This window comes from Phyllobates terribilis, unplaced genomic scaffold (assembly GCF_046119375.1).
Source record: "Phyllobates terribilis strain yellow unplaced genomic scaffold, ASM4611937v1 Scaffold_11__3_contigs__length_659146591, whole genome shotgun sequence".
In the NCBI taxonomy this organism is placed as follows: domain Eukaryota; kingdom Metazoa; phylum Chordata; class Amphibia; order Anura; family Dendrobatidae; genus Phyllobates; species Phyllobates terribilis.
Genome location: NW_027362771.1, coordinates 176,020,152 through 176,040,863, shown reverse-complemented (window position 1 = coordinate 176,040,863; position 20,712 = coordinate 176,020,152). Strand labels below are relative to the sequence as shown.

At 45.0% G+C, this 20,712-nt stretch overlaps 1 protein-coding gene across 2 annotated transcripts; it reads left to right on the top strand.

Annotated features, from left to right (window-relative positions):
* The first annotated feature begins 241 nt into the window (after positions 1–241).
* On the top strand, positions 242–20,506 carry BBS10 (Bardet-Biedl syndrome 10). 2 transcript variants are annotated; one of them, XM_073650699.1, is made up of 4 exons: positions 242–452; positions 4,736–4,837; positions 9,425–9,627; positions 18,455–20,506. In XM_073650699.1, exons 1-4 carry the CDS (start codon positions 441–443, stop codon positions 20,298–20,300), a joined length of 2,163 nt encoding a protein of 720 aa, XP_073506800.1. In that variant the 5' UTR covers positions 242–440; the 3' UTR covers positions 20,301–20,506. The 2 variants fall into 2 exon arrangements, with proteins under 2 accessions (XP_073506800.1, XP_073506801.1); XM_073650700.1 differs by lacking the exon at positions 4,736–4,837 and having other exon boundaries at positions 244–456; positions 9,429–9,627; positions 18,455–20,491.
* Positions 20,507–20,712: the final 206 nt, after the last annotated feature.

Sequence of the window (20,712 nt, the reverse complement as noted above, 5' to 3'; positions counted from 1 at the left end):
ATACACCTCATAGATATTACACCCCTGTATTAGTCACACACCCTCAGCATCCCCAGCACCACACTACTCGCACACAGAACACATCATACTGCATGGCGACACCAGCTCTTCCATAAGCTTCTACTTCTTTTCTCAGAAAATAAAATTTTTCCTGTGTTCGAATCTCCCTCAACCCAATGGGGGTCACATGGTACACTGTCATGTGACAATCACGTGACCATTGCGTCGGCACGCCTTTGAATCGTCAGAGGCTGGTTGTAGCTTGGGTTGAGCTTAGAATGGACACGCCCACAACACTTATCGGACATTGCGTCATCCCGGGAAGACCCTTACATGAGTGTAGCAACCTTGTAGCTCGCTTTGTGATTGGGCGCGCTGTTTCCGGCTAGTGGTTGTCATGGAGACAGGAAGAGGCGGGCGGCTCACACTGCGGGTGATAAATGGCTGCAGAGGTAGGTACATTGTACACCTGTGTTTTGTACATTGCCGCTGTGTATGTGCCTGATATTAACTATTACAGTACCGAAAAGGCCATGTCTTCCTCAGTGCATACATACAATTGCTGGCATTGGAGATAGAAGCTTAATGCTTTGGTCAGGCCGGAGGGGGTCGCTGTTCTCTTGGGGTTACATATCACTGGCAGCTGCCGGGTATGCTGCGCTGTGTGTCGCCCCATAGCACATACACTCAGTGCTGACAGCTGGGCTGTGGAGTCGGTAAGCCAAACCTCCGACTCCCTCATACATGGCTCATGTTTAAGTGATAAATTTACTGTAGCACAGATTCATCTCAGCTTAAAGTCTAGACCCTTAGATCAGGAATAGGACAGACATTTATAGGACATTTCATAACTTTCCCAAATTCTAATGAAAAAATATTCCCCACAAACTGCATTGAACTACTGTTCCCAATTTATTATATAATTTAGGAGTCGGTCCATTTTATACCGACTCCACCAAAATGGGCTCCGACTACACAGCCCTGGCTGACAGTACAGAGCACAGCCACTCTTCCTCCAGGATCAGGCCTGATTATTTCCCTGGTGACAGTACAGAGCACAGCAGCTCTTCCCCAGGATCAGGCCTGGTGACAGTACAGAGCACAGCCGCTCTTCCCCAGGATCAGTCCTGGTTATTTCCCTGGTGACAGTACAGAGCACCGCCCGCTCTTCCTCCAGGATCAGGCCTGGTTATTTCCCTGGTGACAGTACAGCGCACAGCTGCTCTTCCCCAGGATCAGGCCTGGTTATTTCCCTGGTGACAGTACAGAGCACAGCCCGCTCTTCCCCAGGATCAGGCCTGGTTATTTCCCTGGTGACAGTACAGAGCATCGCCCGCTCTTCCCCAGGATCAGCCCTGGTTATTTCCCTGGTGACAGTACAGAGCACAGCCGCTCTTCCTCCAGGATCAGGCCTGGTTATTTCCCTGGTGACAGTACAGAGCACAGCCGCTCTTCCCCAGTATCAGGCCTGGTTATTTCCCTGGTGACAGTACAGAGCACAGCCGCTCTTCCTCCAGGATCAGGCCTGCTTTTTTCCCTGGTGACAGTACAGAGCACAGCCGCTCTTCCTCCAGGATCAGGCCTGGTTATTTCCCTGGTGACAGTACAGAGCACAGCCGCTCTTCCTCCAGGATCAGGCCTGGTTATTTCCCTGGTGACAGTACAGAGCACAGCCGCTCTTCCTCCAGGATCAGGCCTGGTTATTTCCCTGGTGACAGTACAGAGCACAGCCTCTCTTCCTCCAGGATCAGGCCTGGTTATTTCCCTGGTGACAGTACAGAGCACAGCCTCTCTTCCTCCAGGATCAGGCCTGGTTATTTCCCTGGTGACAGTACAGAGCACAGCCGCTCTTCCCCAGGATCAGGCCTGGTTATTTCCCTGGTGACAGTACAGAGCACAGCAGCTCTTCCCCAGGATCAGGCCTGGTTATTTCCCTGGTGACAGTACAGAGCACAGCAGCTCTTCCCCAGGATCAGGCCTGGTTATTTCCCTGGTGACAGTACAGAGCATCGCCCGCTCTTCCCCAGGATCAGGCCTGGTGACAGTACAGAGCACAGCCGCTCTTCCTCCAGGATCAGGCCTGATTATTTCCCTGGTGACAGTACAGAGCACAGCAGCTCTTCCCCAGGATCAGGCCTGGTGACAGTACAGAGCACAGCCGCTCTTCCTCCAGGATCAGGCCTGGTTATTTCCCTGGTGACAGTACAGCGCACAGCTGCTCTTCCCCAGGATCAGGCCTGGTTATTTCCCTGGTGACAGTACAGAGCACAGCCCGCTCTTCCCCAGGATCAGGCCTGGTTATTTCCCTGGTGACAGTACAGAGCATCGCCCGCTCTTCCCCAGGATCAGCCCTGGTTATTTCCCTGGTGACAGTACAGAGCACAGCCGCTCTTCCTCCAGGATCAGGCCTGGTTATTTCCCTGGTGACAGTACAGAGCACAGCCGCTCTTCCCCAGTATCAGGCCTGGTTATTTCCCTGGTGACAGTACAGAGCACAGCCGCTCTTCCTCCAGGATCAGGCCTGCTTTTTTCCCTGGTGACAGTACAGAGCACAGCCGCTCTTCCTCCAGGATCAGGCCTGGTTATTTCCCTGGTGACAGTACAGAGCACAGCCGCTCTTCCTCCAGGATCAGACCTGGTTATTTCCCTGGTGACTGTACAGAGCACAGCCGCTCTTCCCCAGGATCAGGCCTGGTTATTTCCCTGGTGACAGTACAGAGCACAGCCGCTCTTCCTCCAGGATCAGGCCTGGTTATTTCCCTGGTGACAGTACAGAGCACAGCCGCTCTTCCCCAGGATCAGTCCTGGTTATTTACCTGGTGACAGTACAGAGCACAGCTGCTCTTCCTCCAGGATCAGGCCTGGTTATTTCCCTGGTGACAGTACAGAGCACCGCCCGCTCTTCCTCCAGGATCAGGCCTGGTTATTTCCCTGGTGACAGTACAGAGCACAGCCGCTCTTCCTCCAGGATCAGGCCTGGTTATTTACCTGGTGACAGTACAGAGCACAGCCGCTCTTCCCCAGGATCAGGCCTGGTTATTTCCCTGGTGACAGTACAGAGCACAGCCGCTCTTCCTCCAGGATCAAGCCTGGTTATTTCCCTGGTGACAGTACAGAGCACAGCCCACTCTTCCTCCAGGATCAAGCCTGGTTATTTCCCTGGTGACAGTACAGAGCACAGCCGCTCTTCCTCCAGGATCAGGCCTGGTTATTTGCCTGGTGACAGTACAGAGCACCGCCCGCTCTTCCTCCAGGATCAGGCCTGGTTATTTACCTGGTGACAGTACAGAGCACAGCCTCTCTTTCTCCAGGATCAGGCCTGGTTATTTCCCTGGTGACAGTACAGAGCACAGCCCGCTCTTCCCCCCTAGGATTAGGCCTGGTTATTTCCCTGGTGACAGTACAGAGCACAGCCGCTCTTCCCCAGGATAAGGCCTGGTTATTTCCCTGGTGACTGTACAGAGCACAGCCTGCTCTTCCCCAGGATAAGGCCTGGTTATTTGCCTGGTGACAGTACAGAGCACAGCCCGCTCTTCCTCAGGATCAGGCCTGGTTATTTCCCTGGTGACAGTACAGAGCACAGTCGCTCTTCCCTAGGATCAGGCCTGGTTATTTTCCTGGTGACATCACCGCTTGTTTTTTGGGGACAGCTTGTAGTTTACATTGACCTCCTTTATTTTACTGTACAATGTGCTGCAAATCGGGAAATAATTCCAAGTGTGAGTATATGTGTGGCGCCCCTGAGGGTTCGGTCGCCACAGGGGTACTACATCTCTTTAATGAGGTGTGGTATCTCTCCTTCGAGGTAAGGATGGTGTAACTGTCAGGACCCCACCTCTGCATCCAACACTACACCTCTCCCACCTGAGGGGGGCTTATATGCACCAGGGTGCTGCCCCAGCCGGGATAAGTGGAGATGGGGGAACCAAAGTTAGGGGGAACCTAGTAGTGGGAGAGGGTGGAGGACGCACATTTAGGTTACACAACAAATTCATATTTAATAAACAGCCATCTTGGGCTTATGGTATTTTGATTGTGATCTTCATCACTGAACGTGGCTTTCTGTGTGAACCTGCAGTTGATGGGGACACGGTCCTCGTACTCTGGCCTTGAGGCGAGGAGCGGACTAGAGTTAACGGCTGTCTCTACCCGGTCAAGGTCCCTACCCAAGAAGGCCTGGAGGGGAGCAGAGTAGACAAGCTCCACAGGCAAAAGGATCCCAGGGGGATGCTGACGGAACGGTAAACGCCACCTGTCCTCACTATTTTGGCTTAGTCAGAGGGATTCCTGCTGCAAAAGGGGTACCGGCCCCCGATATCTCTGTCACTTTAAGTCGGAGAAGCCCGGAGGCTCAGTGGATCCCACCGGGTAACAGACGGACGGAGCGGAGTCGCCACCCGTACCCTTGCTCTGTGCATAGTCCAGAGGGAGACCCGGCCTTACCACACGTACCACATACGGACAGGAGAGGACTTAGCAAGGAGTCTAGGAACACTCTGGTGCGGGGTCCTGACCAAAGCACCTTAACTACCCGGAGGTTGTCGGACCCCCGGTCCTGGTGGCCGCAGCGCGCCGTGAGGAGCAGGGAGAAGCCTTGCAGCTGTGCATTCTACCGTGAGTAAAGCTTGGAAGACTACCCCTATGGCCTCCTTTTTCTTATTGCAACGCGGCACTGCACGACACCACATCACATCTGCCACTACAATTCCTATCCTCCTGTTCCCTCTGCCCTTAGGCCCTGTTCCGCCTGTGGGGAGTAGTACCATCTGCTGCTGCCACTACATCCCGCCTCAGAGGACTGAACGCAGCGCTGTTGGAGGATCACCTGAAACCACAGGTGGCGTAGTCATTGAATCCACTCGATTAACACCAAACCCTGAAAGCCCATTACATCTTTTATTGTGACGGCCCTGGGCATGGAACGGGTCCAGACCACGGCTACAACCCCCAACATCTGACCCGGCTCCGAGTACCCCCATCTCCCAGGGTGGGCTGTGAGCGTCACATATGGTTAACAACAAGCCCGGATTCTGCTGCTTCTGCCTGGCTTTGGTTTTCTGACACTCATGGTACGGTATAACCGCCCCCATCCCTGATTCTTCCCGTCACTATGATCACAGCGGTATCAAGTTTGGAAGGTTTTACATTTAAGTGGTGATAAAAGTGTGGAAATCTGTAAGAATACATAAACCTGCTTTGTGTCGCCTGTGTCTGCGATCAGTAACTATTTTAGTTTTGATGGAGAGTGACGACTTGTTCCTTGCTGGGAGCGGTCCTGGTGCCCTGCCGTACACATGATGTTTTCATTACTTTTTATTGGACTTTTTAGGGGGAGTAGCAGCGGCTAGAAAAATAGCAACTTTGGTGTTTTTTTTACATTAACCATATGGTTTAAATAATTTAATATCTTTATGGGTGTGGCAATACCAAATATCTTTGTTTTTCATTTCTTAAATTTTATAGGGGTCGATTAAAATCTTTAGATTTTTTTTGTATAGTATATAATAAAAATATGAGCCTGAGGCCGGGTTTCACGGGATTACCGACACGGCAGGCATTGGGTCTTCTGCAGGCCCCCTGCTCCCATCACAACCCATTGCCACGCTGTGATCACTCCATGGGTGAGACGCAATAGATGTCTTGTCAGGGTTGTGCTCTTTAAAGCACCACTCTGATGTTTTTTACTTCACCCCACTGTGGTTTCACATATGTTCCCTGCCTGTAGTAAAATCCTCATCAGTCACTGTCTTCTGCTGTTCTCCACCGCTTCGGTCGTCTTCTGCTAGTTGTGACTAAGTGAAGCACTACATGGTTTGCCAGGCAGACCGGAAGTCACTTCTCAAATTCAGAACGAGGCTCTCATAAGCTTACATTGAGATCTGGTGATTCTAACTTCCAGTCAATCAGGAACTGTGTTCACATGATGGCAGAGCGGGATCAGAGCAGCGCTGAGAAGAACAGAAGATGGCGGCTGGTAAATATTTTACTACAGGCAAGGAACTGACATTAGTGCTACCACTCCGTCAGTGAAATAAAAACGCCGAAGTGGTGCTTTAAATGCTGCTGTCAGAGATTGATAGTGGAATATAAGGTGTTACGCAGCAGCGATTGGAGCTAGCTGTGGTTGATTCTGTCTCTATCAGCAGTGGATATCTGTATCTGTATAGCATAGCTGGCACTCATTGTATGTGGAGCTGCCTCAGCTCCTGAGCCCTCTCCGAACACTAGCGCCTGATCTAGAACATTCTATGTCAGATAGGTGTTCAAGAATGGATGCAAACTGAAGCAGAAGAGCCCCATTGACTATAACAGGATCTGTATGGTTTCTCTTGTGTATCTGTTTTTAGATCAGTACAATAAGAGCAGCCTGGAGAACTTTTTGTCCCATTCAAATAAAAAGCAGACACAAAATAGAAATTAGGCAGACCCTGTTATAATTAATGGGGTCCTTCTGCTTCCATTATGTAATGTATCAATTTTACACATGAAAACTGACAGAGAATTGTACTTCAAAGTAGAAGTGTGAATAGTTGTCGCCTCCAAGTCGATAAGTCTGCAGTCACTCTGTGTGACTGCAGGCTTATGAATCCCCCCAGTGCACACACTGTGTGCTGTGGAGATTCGCCGGTTTCTGAGCGGGGACCGGAGGGTAAATTTAAGTTATACATACCCCCGGCTAGTGGGAGCGGCCTCGCTTTCATACACTTGCGTGAAGCGTGCCATGCCCTCTAGTCTCCCACACCCACTGGAAGCCGCATCACTAGATGAGACACAGCCTTGCTGAATACAAGTGTATGGAGCGAGGCTGTGTCCACTAGACGGGCTCCAGCTGGGAGTATGTACTACGCATACATACCCCCCCATTCCTGGCTCATAAACCAGTGAATCCCCACCGTGAGTGCGTGCGCTGGAGGATTCATAAGTCTGCGGTCACTCAGAATGATCGATTTGGATCGGACAGCCCCTTTAACATATGAGGGTATATATCGCAAAATTGGTCTTCTAGTCCCTTAAAGCGAACCTGTTACCAGGTTTGGCCAATATGATATACGGAGATAGGAGATACACCTTTTAACCCTCCTATACAGTATTCTGTAATGCTGTAAATAAGCCCCCAATCCAACCTGCAAGAGAAAAAAAAGCACTTTTATTGTACTCACCTGGGGGGTGGTCCGGTCCAAGGCGTGTCACTCGTCCTGGTCCGGAGCCTCGCTTCTTCTTGTGATGCCGTCCTCCTCCTTGCTTTGTGTGGATGATGCGTCCCTATGTCATCCCCATAGTGTCCCCAGCATTGCGCTCCTGCGCAGGTGTACTTCTGTGCCCTGACTAGGGCAGAGTAAAGTACTGCAGTGTGCAAGCGCCAGGGCTCTTTGACCATTTCCGGCACCTGCGCACTGCAGTACTTTGCTCGGCCCTCGACAGGGCTGAGAAGTACGCCTGCACAGGAGCACGATGCCGGGGAGACTGTGGATGACATAAGAACGCATCATCCACACGAAGCAAGGAGGAGGATGGCATCGAAAGAAGAAGGGAGGCCCTGGACCAAGACTAGTGACACCCCTTGGACCGGACCACCCCCCTTTCTTCAGGTGAGTATACAGTGCCTACAAGTAGTATTCAACCCCCTGCAGATTTAGCTGGTTTGATAAGATGCAAATAAGTTAGAGCCTTCAAACTGCAAACGAGAGTAGGTTTTATGAACAGAAGCATAAATCTTACAAACCAAAAAGTTATGTTGCTCAGTTGAATTTTAAACATAAAAGTGTGGGTCAATTATTATACAACCCCTATGTTTTTAATATTTTGTGGAATAACCCTTGTTTGCAATTACAGCTAATAATCGTCTTTTATAAGACCTGATCAGGCCGGCACAGGTCTGTGGAGTTATCTTGGCCCACTCCTCCATGCAGATCTTCTCCAAGTTATCTAGGTTCTTTGGGTGTCTCATGTGGACTTTATTCTTGAGCTCCTTCCACAAGTTTTCAATTGGGTTAAGGTCAGGAGACTGACTAGGCCACTCCAACACCTTGACTTTTTCCCTCTTGAACCAGGCCTTGGTTTTCTTGGCTGTGTGCTTTGGGTCGTTGTCTTGTTGGAAGATGAAATTACGACCCATCTTAAGATCCTTTATGGAGGAGCGGAGGTTCTTGGCCAAAATCTCCAGGTAGGCCGTGCTATCCATCTTCCCATGAATGCGGACCAGATGGCCAGGCCCCTTGGCTGAGAAACAGCCCCACAGCATGATGCTGCCACCACCATGCTTGACTGTAGGGATGGTATTCTTGGGGTCGTATGCAGTGCCATCCAGTCTCCAAACGTCACGTGTGTGGTTGGCACCAAAGATCTCGATCTTGGTCTCATCAGACCATAGAACCTTGAACCAGTCTGTCTCAGAGTCCTCCAAGTGATCATGAGCAAACTGTAGACGAGCCTTGACATGACGCTTTGAAAGTAAAGGTACCATACAGGCTCGTCTGGAACGGAGACCATTGCGGTGGAGTACGTTACTTATGGCATTGACTGAAACCAATGTCCCCACTGCCATGAGATCTTCCCGGAGCTCCTTCCTTGTTGTCCTTGGGTTAGCCTTGACTCTTCGGACAAGCCTGGCCTCGGCACGGGAGGACAATTTCAAAGGCTGTCCAGGCCGTGGAAGGCTAACAGTAGTTCCATAAGCCTTCCACTTATGGATGATGCTCCCAACAGTGGAGACAGGTAGGCCCAACTCCTTGGAAAGGGTTTTGTACCCCTTGCCAGCCTTGTGACCCTCCACGATCTTGTCTCTGATGGCCTTGGAATGCTCCTTTGTCTTTCCCATGTTGACCATGTCTGAGTGCTGTTCACAAGTTTGGGGAGGGTCTTAAATAGTCAGAAAAGGCTGGCAAAAGAGATCTTTATCCACACATGTGAAGCTCATTATTCTTGGTGCCTGAACTACTTCTTAATACTTTAGGGGGACCAAACAGAATTCTTGTGGTTTGAGGGGTTGAATAATAAATGACACTCTGAATTAACTTTTAACGTTTTTTTTAAAAAAAAAAAAAAAAAAAAATTTGCTGCAGTGCATTTCCCACTTCCAGGCTGATCTACAGTACAAATGTCACAATGCCAAGTTAATTCCGCATGTGTCAACCAGCTAAATCTGCAGGGGGTTGAATACTACTTGTAGGCACTGTAATAAAAGGACTTTTTCTTCTCTTGCGGGTCGGATTGGGGGCTTATATACAACATTATAGAATGCTGTGTATGAGAGCTGAAAGGTGGTGGCCGTATCTCATATTGGTCAAACCTGGTGACTGGTTCCCTTTAATTACTTATATTGTACTGCCACCATTGTATTATTATGATATCATTATAAAATAATCTTTGTATATGCTAGTAAAAAAAAATTTACAATTTTTTTTTTTTTCTTTTCTTTTTAAAGGTAGTGCAAATGCAAAGACATACAGAACATCTAAACATTAGTAAAATCCTGCAGGTGACGGAGTCATTGGAGAATATTCTACATGGTTGCTTTGGTCCTGAAGGTGGACAAGTTTTATTCATTAAATCAACAGGTGATCTTCTCATTACCAAAGATGGAAGAAGGATACTGGAGAGCCTTTTATTGGATCATCCTGTTGCCAGGTACTTAGGCATACTTTATGTATTGAAGCAAGCAGGTTGGAAGGTGTATATAAATGACTGGCCCTGCCATGAAGCACCGAGTGGTGGCACTTAGTTTGATCAGTCATTTTGTGCTGACAGAGTCCAATTAAAGGGATTCTGTTATCGCCCAAATCTTTATAAAATTAAGCAAAGTTCCTTGTAGATGACTTTGCACAAATAAGTCATTAACTTGAGTTTAAAACAACTGTTGGATAGTTTTGGAGAGAACATTCTTTACATTCAAATGCAAATAAATTGATTAAGCACTCACTATTCGGAGCACTCTTCTGACCACAGTTTAGCAGACTAGTTCAGCACTTCCGTTAATACAACAGGGAGACTGTGAGAATGGCGATGTTGACTGCACAGGTCTGAGCATCTCATTCGCAAAAGAACATAAAGAATGTGTTCTTGGAAACTTTCCAGCGGATTGTTAGACTAAAAGTATGGTTCCTCATAGGGCAATAGTCCCTAAAGGATCTGTGCTTGCTTTAAAGAGAACATGTCAGCAGGTTTTTCCTATGTAACCTACGGTCACCACCTTTCAGGCCTGTGGTACATGTATATAAGCCTCTAAGCCACCCTGCTAAACAAAAAAAAAAAGACCTTTTATTTATACTCACCTACCGGGCGGTCCGGTTTGATGGGCATCGCTGTCGTGGTCCGGCACCTCCTCTCTTCTTGCGATGCCATCCTACTTCTTTGCTTTGTGTGGATGACGTGTCCTACGTCATCCACACAGTGTTCCCCATCTCGCTCCTGCACAGGCGTACTTCTCTCTGCCCGGCTAAGGACAGAGCAAAGTCCTGTAATGCACATGCTCCGGCACTCTTTAGCCTTTCCCTGTTCATGCGCAGAACAGTATTTTGTTATGCCCTCTGGACTTAACCCCTCTCAACAAATAACATGCTGGAGGAAACTTAATGGTTTTAGTTCACTGAAGCTAATAGCCTCAGGGAAACATATCTCCCCTCCAGCACTTTACCAGTGACTTTGTCACACATGTTACAGATGCAATTGAGCTGCTGCCAAGTCACTGTAAGGCTATGTGCCCACAATGCAGAAATGCTCAGGATTTTTTTCCTGAGCATTTCTGCATCTCCCTGGCAGAAAAAAACGCATGCGGATTGTACATGCGTTTTCCTGCCAGGGACATGCGGATGTGAAGCGTTATTCACTGACATTTCCGCATGTGGATTGACAAGCGCTTTCCAGGCGATAGCATCACTTGGAAAGTGCTTGTGACAACTAGGTCACACTATATAAATCCATGCAAACAGCATGGATTTATATAGTGTGACCCGAGAGAGTGGTTAAAAATAAAAAAATAAATATATACTTACCCTCCGATGGCCCGTGCTGGCTTGCTTCGCTCGGTGCCGGCAGCGGTGGATTGAAAGACCTGCCGACGTCAGCGTCGCGTGACCTGTCACATGACTCTGACGTCAGCGCAGGTCCTTCAATCCACTGCAAAGTGCCGGGAAGCAAGTAGGAGTGCAGCGCGGGCCGCTGGAAGGTAAATATACATTTTTTTTATTTTATTCTTTTTTTACAGATTTTTTAATGGTACCTGGGTGTGGATGAGACTCTCCTCTCCTCTACACCCGGGTACCATCCGCACATTACAACGCATGGAATGCGCATCTACATATACGGTGATGCGTAATCCATGCGTTCTAATGCAAGTCAATGGAGGCGAAAACGCAGCACTTCCGCAAAATAATTGGTAGTGCTGCGTTTTTTTCCGCAATGATAATCCGCAGCGGAAATTTCTGCAGAATGTGCACAGCACATGTGGATTATCATTGGGGAACATGGCAGACCTTCTACCATGCGTTTTTAATGCGTTTCCGCAGCTGCAAAAACGCTGCAGAAACGCATTAAAAACGCATCGTGGGCACACAGCCTCATAGTTTATACCAGTCTGCCTTCTAGCTCATATTATGTTTACCACCCCTTTCACCCCACAGAGTCTATATGCTTGAAATGGTGCAGAGGCTGCTAGATTCACATTAGTTTTTAAGCTAGCACGTTCCATCCATAGATACACAAACAGTTGATAGTCATTTAAGATATTTTATTTATTTTGGTTATGTCTTTCTTTCAGCAAGGAGGAAGCTAAGGGTGAAAGTAATCAAGTCTAAGGAGTAAAGAAACAGCTTGGATGACATGTATTTTATTTCTAGACTAGAAACTAGAATTACACACTGAGGTTCATATCTTAAGAGGTTTTTAAGGAAATCATTGGATATATCCTGTGAAGGAGATTTTCACTTTTGGATAGGATGATTAAAGGAGTTGTCCATTAAAAAACATTTGTCATTCATTGGATTGATGACAAATGTATGATTGTTGGAGGTCCTGATACTAATCTGTAGAACAGGGCATGGGGGCAAAGTCTCCTGTGTAAATAGAATAGTGAGAGCATGTGGTTGCACAGTCACTACCTCTCCATTTACACAGGAGACTATAGAACACCCATTTACCTGCGGGGACAACCTCTTTAATATACAGCCTGTATTATAGCCCCGAGCTACAAGTTCTACAGGCTCCAAAGCATAAACCTCCCTTCTTTCCTCCTTGGCTCAAAAACTTTTGAACCATTTCAATTGACAACCAGTAAAACTATGAATGCTCAGCTATACCAACCTAGGGCAAAGTTAACCAGCTTGTTAAGTAGTTTATTTCCATTGAGTGTAAGATGGTAGGTAATATGTTATTACTCAGGGAAATGTATTATTACTCAGATCACTGACTGCATGCCCACAAAACATTGGATTGGAGTAATTAAATTAATAATTGAAGGTACATTCTTGACTACTGTCAAAGTGGGTAGAAAAGAAGTGAATGGCACTTGTTAAGTGGCCGAGTCAGATTCCTGACCTAAATCTAATTTTATGTTCTTATTCTTTTTTCTTTTTTTTATAACTGGCCTATAGGCTTGGTTTCGAAAACTTGAATGATTTGTTTCCTAATCTGCAAAGTGAATGAATCAGAATTCTTCAGTCAGCAAATGTCAATCCGATCTCATTGATGCTCCATCCTTGCCTTCTTGTGATGAAGTGAAAACACAAATTTAGCCACCACTTAAAGCCCTTCCCATCATGGCGATTTTTCCATTTTTGTTTTTTCCTCCCCTCTTTCCAAGATCCATAAGTTATTTTTATTTTTTCATCGATTTATCTGTACGAGGGCTTTGTTTTTTGAGTCTAACTTTTGAATGACGCTATCCATTTTATCATGTGATGTATTGGGAAATGGAAAAACTTCCCAAGAGCGCATGATGGTAAAAAAAAAAGTTACATTCTGCAAATTTTGTTTTGGGCTTTGTTTTTACGGTGTTCATTATACAGTAAAAATCACCTGGTAATATGATTTTCATGGTCAGTACAATGACATTGATGCCAGACATTCATAGTTTGTTTTTTTATTTAAGTGGTGAAAGAAAATTCAAATTTTTGTAAAAAGGAAAAAAAAATAGCTTTTTACGCGATTTTCTGATATCCATAATATTTTCGGTTGATGGTGGTGTGTGTGAGGCCTTTTTTTTTTCCGTTTTTTGCACCCTGAACTGATGTTTTTATTGATACCATTTTGACAATTGATACAATGATTTGATTGCTGATTATTGCATTTTTTTACGGTGTTGCAGTGGCCGAAAAAAATCTAAATTCTGGCATTTTTATTTTCTTTCCTCATTACAACATTCACCTATCAGGTTAATCAGTTGTATATTTTGATAGTTTGGGCTTTTAGGAAATACCACTTGTATTTTTTTAATAGGGAAAAAGAGGGGTGATTCAAATTTTTTAAATATTTTATTTATTTCATATTTTTTAAAAACCTTTTTGTTTTTAATTTTTATTTTATTTGTTAGTCCCCTAAGGGAACTTGATCCTGCCGTCAGCTGATCGCTTGTACGATACACAGCAATATCAGAGTGCTGCTGTTTATAACAAAAATCAAGGTCTCCTGTGAACGCTAGCCATGGGCTAGCTTTCATATTAGCAGTGTCATGATAGGCACGGGGGTCTTCAGCAGCTAATTCATTACAACCAATCAGCGACCCGTGATGCTCATGAGTTTACTTTCATATTAAAAACACTCATGCCGCTAATGTTTATTTAAAGGGATTGACCACTCTCTCTTGTAAGTACAGCAGTCCTGACCAGCATGTCTGTGCATAATATGGCTGCTGATGAAGGAGCATGTGACCAGATCATACTGTCAACCTCCTCCAATAGAAATGCAGCTTTCCCATTTGAGGTGTTTTATAATTGTAGGAGGCTGATGGACTGACTGAGACATGTTCCTCCATCACCAGCCATTATATGGACAGAAGTGCTGGTCAGTGTGTGAGGAAAGCTGCACTAACAAGAGAAAATGGCCAACCCCAATTTTAGCGTAGGGACTCGCAAGTATGGAGACCCTTGACGATGGGTTGCGACCTTGTGTATTTTGGCCAAAATATCTACCAGTACCTAATGTAATGTATTTATTTTATACATTATTTTTCATCTTTTTATTGCACAATTTCCAGTTTTTGCAGGGTGCGGCTAGGCCCTTTATTGTTGGGTGGATGAATTGGGGCATCTGTCCTGTGGGGTGCACATATATAGTGCTGGGCAGCCCGCTCAATTTAAAATCATGGGCGCCATTAATAGGCTGTAAGCCAGACACTGTGCACCACACCTATCTGTGTGACTGGCGTCTTATATAAGCTGCATTTGTGTGCATTGTTAATACTACACAGCCACTCACATATCTGCCAATTCATGGAGGGGGGTGGTTGTCACATCAGTATTTCGCACCTGTGCAGCCCCTGCCTTTATCATGGGGGTCTGCCGCATCCTGCTTGTGCTTTGGTACACCCTGTGGTAAAGCAGCTTGTTTTGCTGCACTCGGAGGTAGATACAGGACACTGTCTATTTAAATGACTTGGTGATTCATTATAAGAAGCAGTCTAAACCGCGGCCAAGTGCATAACATAAACATTGCCTTTCTGGCATAACAAGAAAGTAAAAGGAAAAAGGTGTAGAACAGTCCTTACTTCGGCTAAGGTCCGGCCTCTCAGGGTTAGAAATAGAACACGGTCCAGTTTAGCACACAAGCACCAGCTTCTCTCTCGGGAGCTAGCTTCCACACACTGAACACCACCTGAGTGAAAAGGCTGGCTATTTAAAACCCAGACCACACCGTGGGGTGGAGATATGGTGAATGAACTCCCACCCGCACTATGGTAATTCACCTATAAAACATGCCCTTTTAAATGGCTGATTAATCCTCTCTGCACCTACCATGCAGGAGAAGACTTCCACGTTTCACATCTCTGAAGCTAATATCCTTAGTGAAATATATCTCCCCTCCGGTATTCTGCCAGTAACTTTTGTCACAACCCTTTCAATATGAGTAGTTTGAGCCTAGATGCATACTGTTCTGCAGTATTTATGGGCTAACCATGGTAAAAACATTGTGCGTGGTCCCATTTGCAGATCCTTTCCCAAGTTACATGACTTGGCACATCATCTTTTAATCATTCCTATTGTGTATATCATGTTGGGTCACATAATGTCACACCAAAAACTAAACAAACTTTAGAACTGGGAACATAGGAAGTGTTTCCACCTGTAGAATCATAGATAAAAAGCAAGATGGAATGGATCTCATTTCGTAAGAACTAATAGAATAAAAACATAATGTGTAGACACTGCAGTAAGTAAAAAAAAATAGTAACACATGTAAAAAACATAGGGTAATTAGTTAACCTTTATTGATCAAAAAAAGCATAAAAGCCATCCCACTACAGCAAGGTGCTCATACCAATCAGGATGGTCTCTTTTTTTTTTTTTTTTTTTTAAACTGTAATTTTTATTACATTTTAGATTTTGTTAACAAACACAAAAAAAAATCCAACATTCACATAGAATTGGTTAGGTAGAATAATAGCATAGGCATGTGTATAAGACATATGTATTTCAAAGCAGCAAATGTCGCTTAAGGCCCCAGAGAGCATAACCATAACAGTTTTCAATAAAGGGCAATTTATAACTGATTTAAACAACTTTGATCACCAGTTATTGACAAAAGACGGCGCAGACTAAGGCTATGTGCCCACGATGCAGAAATGCTCCGGATTTTTTCCTGAGCGTTTCTGCATCTCCCTGGCAGAAAAAACGCATGCGGATTGTACATGTGGATTGTACATGCGTTTTTCCTGCCAGGGACATGCGGATGTGAAGCGTTCTTCACATGCATTTCCGCATGCGGGTTGTCAAGCGCTTTCCAAGCGATTTTAGCATCACTTGGAAAGTGCTTGACAACTTGGTCACACTATATAAATCCATGCAAACAGCATAGATTTATATAATGTGACTGTAAAGAATGGTTAAAAAATAAAAAAAATAAATCTATACTTACCTTCTGATGGCCCCCCGGAGTCTTGATTCCATGTGTCTCGGCTTGCCGGCAGCTCGCAGTGCACTACACTGAGAATTACCTGCCTTCACATGACTTAATGACGTCAGCGCAGGTCCTTCAGTCCACCGCGATCTGCCGGCAAGCAAAGACAAGTCACCGCTGGCCATCAGAAGGTAAATATAATATTTGTTTTTTATTTTATTCTTTTTTTACAGGTACTATGGTACCCGGGTCCGGAGGAGAGTCTCCTCTCCTCCAGACCTGGGTACCATCCTCGCATTGAAACGCTTGGATTCCACATGTACAGATCCAGTGATGCGTAATCCATGCGTTCCAATGCAAGTCAATGGTGGCGAAAACGCAGCACTTCCGCAAAATAATTGATAATGCTGCTTTTTTTTCCGCAATGATAATCCGCAGCGGAAATTTCCGCAGCATGCGGATTATCATTGGGGACCATTGCAGACCTTCTACCATGCGTTTTTTAAGCGTTTCTGCAGCGGAATTGCCGCTGCAGAAACGCTTAAAAAACGCATAGTGGGCACACCGCCTTGAGACAAGGGACGTGGACACATAGTGGGCAGAGGAGTTGTGAAGGAGAAATTGTTGTAGAGCCCAGAAATAGTCTCAAGGTGTTAGATTGTCTCGAATAAATAAACCCCTATATTTAGAATTGCAGTCATGTATCAGAATAGTCCCTTTCTCTAGTGACTCACCTTGGTTTTGCTCTAGTAAAAAGTAAGCCTTGACACTGATCATATACTGGGTAAGTCCTTTTGTGCCACCTAAACAGGTTTGACCCGTTGAGGCATGGAATCCACAGAACCCATGAAGGTGTCTTTTTGATAACAATTTACATTTTTTTAGCACATTACACAATGGCTTCATTCATATCTGAGCAATTTGAAGGCCAAGTCAACACCATGAAGTCTTCAACACATTTCTCACACCATTCCTAAACCTTTTTAGCAGTATCGCAGGGAGCATTATCCTTCTGAAAGAAGCCACTGCCACTGGGAATACCTTTCCCATGAAGGTGTGAAAGTGGTCTGCAATAATCTTAATCAGAGCTTTGATTACATTTAGCCTCCTTAGGGTAAGGTAACACATGACAGAAACTGTGCATTATGGAAGAGAGAAAGTTCAGCAGTGGGTGTTTTCCTCTCTGCCTGACCTTGTCTGATCCTGATGCCAGAGCTGATGTTAAGGTGGGTATTATATATCAAAGTAACATGGAGAAGAATGCCTGGTCCCAAGGTCAAGGAATTGCTAAGAGCACGATGCTGCCTCCATCAGCTTGCCTTCTTTCTATTGTGCATCAATAGGTGTCTCTCAGATACATATTTTACTCCAGTCGTTCACATGTTGTTAAATAACACTTGATTCATCGCAGCAGGCCAGGACAGGCCACTTTCTTTCATTGCTCCATGGTCTAGTTCTGATGCTTACATGTGTGTTGTTGGTTGTTTAGAAATTGGACATTGGTCAACATAGGCACTCTGGCCTGTCTCCAAACCTTTCTGTAATAGCCAACATATATGTTTTCAGCAATCTCTGCTACCTTAACTCTGTGGGATTGGAATAGGGTTAGACTTTGTACCGGGGCTGTGGAGTCGGAGTCGGTATAAAATGGACCGACTCCTAAAATATATAATAAATTGGGTACAGTAATTCAATGCAGTTTGGGGGGAATATTTTTTCACAAAAAATTGGGAAAGTTATGAAATGTCCTATTCCTGATCTAAGGGTCTAGACTTTTAGCTGAGATGAATCTGTGCTACAGTAAATTTATCACTTAAACATGAGCCATATATGAGGGAGTTGGAGTCGTTGTCATGGAAATTGAGGAGTCGGAGGTTTGGCTAACCGCTCCACAGCCCTGCTTTGTACCGCAAGCTCATCAGTGAGCTTTAGGTGCCCAGGACTCTGTCGCCAGCTCAACCATTGTCCTATTTTGATTACTTTTATTAGATACCACTGCATCCTGGGAACACCCCACAAGACCTGATATTTTGGTGATCCTCTAACCCAATCATCTAACCTTCGTAATTTGGTGCTCCTTAGGATTGTTACTATTCTTACACTTACTTGCTTTTCTGACTCCATTTCCTTTTTAAGAATTGACTGTTCTCTTGCTGCTCAGTGTATCTCACCCCTAGACAAGTGCTATTATCACGAGATGATCAATTTTATTCACTTTACCTGTGTTTTAATGTTTGGCTGAACGGTGTATGTGGAGAAATAGATATCTTATCACATTAAGAGATCTGTCCCTCATGGAAACCTTCTTGCTGATTTTTAAAATGAGGTTAATACCACTTATGTACTAACTACATAAAAAATGATCTACCACGGACGTTAACCTCCATATGATTTTGTTTTTCTCTAGAATGATCGTGAACTCTGCCTCCAGGCATTACAGCATTACTGGTGATGGTGTGAAATCCTTTGTTCTTCTCCTATGTGCTGTCCTCCGAGAGCTCCAGACAACAGCTGATAAAAATGAAGACCTGCATTTATCTGGGAAGACAACACTGGTGAACCAATATCAAAGGCAAAGTCATGCATTAAGAAGATTAAGCAATTTACTGTTGACCTTCCACAGTAGAGTTCTGGATCACATTATAGCCGAGCACCTGAGTCCACACTTTCTATCAGTTTTCAGACATATGGAAGGAAATATTGCTTTATGCAGAACCTCTGTACAGCAAATATTAGATACATATTTCAGTGGAAGAACTGGATGTCACCTCCAGGGGTTCATTAGTAAACTTGCCTGTGAATACTTTTATAACTGTTTTCTGGACATTGGTGACATTCCCAGTGTAGTCAGTTTGGTGACCAAGTATTTCTCTGAGCTTCTCACAGAAGTTTCAGGACTTCCGGTAGCAGATTCCAGGATATTACCCGGCTTAATACTACACCGGACGTTTTCTGTATACTGTCCAGCAGAGGGAGAAGTAAGAGCAATAATTGTAACAGAGCAGATCAGTCGGTGTCTCTCAGATACAGACATAGATTTTGTCATTTCATCAGATCTTCAACTACAACAGTCCCAACTATTCATAAGACTGAGAACAGAGAGTGTTCTGAAACAATTCCAACAGAAAGAAGTCAAGGTCATCTTTTCAAGTGTGAAGCAACATGAGATTGTACTCTACTATGCCAAACTAAGTGGAATATCTATAGTAGATTGCTTACCATCAGAGGAGATTGATCTTCTTTGTAAGATCGCTGGAGTATCCCAAATGTCCAATCTGCCTAATGAAGACTTTCAGACTGAAACTTTTCCAGCAGCAAGCTGTAAACCTGTTGTAATTGGTTGCAAGAAGTATGTGCATCTCGTTTTCCAGAGTTCATTGGCCTTCAGGCCGCACAGCCTTGTGTTGTGTGGCCCTGTGAAAGGTTTGACTGAGCAGCTTGTTTCTGCCTTTCATGGTGCTTTTAAAATGCTAACACAGTTATTCCATCCTTTCACTACCATTCAGGAACAGCCACCAAATAATGCTGAGAGTTATTTTCCGAAAGGGGCCATTCTCACTAAAGAACAAAGTGTGACTTGTAATGGCTGCCAGAATGACTCAGCTGGCCTCAAGTGCCATCTAGAAAATAATGACCAGGCCGTCCACATACTCCCCACACTGTCAGAGGGAAAGGACTCGGCATGCGCTTCTAGAGAGTGTTCAGCACATTTAAGTCCATCTTATAGATGTGAGGACACAGGAAACACATGTTTTGATGAGCTGAGAAGAAAAACACATCAAGAACCTTTTATAATCCATGGCGACTCTAGTAGTAGTAGTACTGACTCAGCAAGCACTATACCGTTTGCCAATGTTGGACAAGTATTTCCAGGAGCTGGAATTTTTGAACTTTTGCTGAAAGATTATCTCCACAAATTTGCCAAGACATGCCATGATACAGAACTGGCATCTATATGTACAATGTTTGGAAATGCTCTTTTATGTATTCCCAGGCAAATGTACAAAGCAAAGACGGGACAGGTCCATTTACCACTATATTATTTACAGTGTACTCAAAAAATGAAAAGCATAGATTCACTTAACGTAGCAGAGACAGGTCTTGAACCTGTTTCCTGTAAGTATCAATTACTAGCCTCTGTGCTCCAATGCATTAGCCAGCTTGTGACCATAGACTTGATTGTTGGCGTTAAAAGGAGCCCATGTAGTCACAGTGAAGAAACTGATCAGGACATGTTGCTGGAGGATCGTTGACCTTTATGGGCTTTATGCACCCAATTTTCCTCATAACTAAACTTATTAGATATCTGCTACCTCATATTTTAAAACTGACATGTAAACTATAAATGCAATTTTTTGGAAAGCATTTGCATTTTTCTTTAATTTGTAAGATATGTTTCAAAATCTAGGAAGGAAACTAGATGTCCAATGCTTATTTTCTTGCTTGGTGCCGGAGGTTATCTTGTTCTTTGCTGTTTGTATCAAACACACCACCAGGTTGCCTGTAGTACAACAAAGTTCCACCACTGGTCTCCGCACAGATTTTGGGATCTAGCAGTCCAAGGGGTTGTCCAGGACTTATATATTGATGACCTATCCAAAGTATAGGTAATAAATATTAGATCGGTGGGGATCCCACAAACGACACCCTTACAAAACAGCTTTT

What these genes read in the sequence shown, in the direction of transcription:
- BBS10 (XM_073650699.1), top strand. An exon ending in AGGATCACCTGAAACCACAG is followed by an intron (nt 4,838 to 9,424) that starts GTGGCGTAGTCA and finishes TTCTTTTTAAAG; the next exon opens with GTAGTGCAAATGCAAAGACA. An exon ending in TTGGATCATCCTGTTGCCAG is followed by an intron (nt 9,628 to 18,454) that starts GTACTTAGGCAT and finishes GTTTTTCTCTAG; the next exon opens with AATGATCGTGAACTCTGCCT.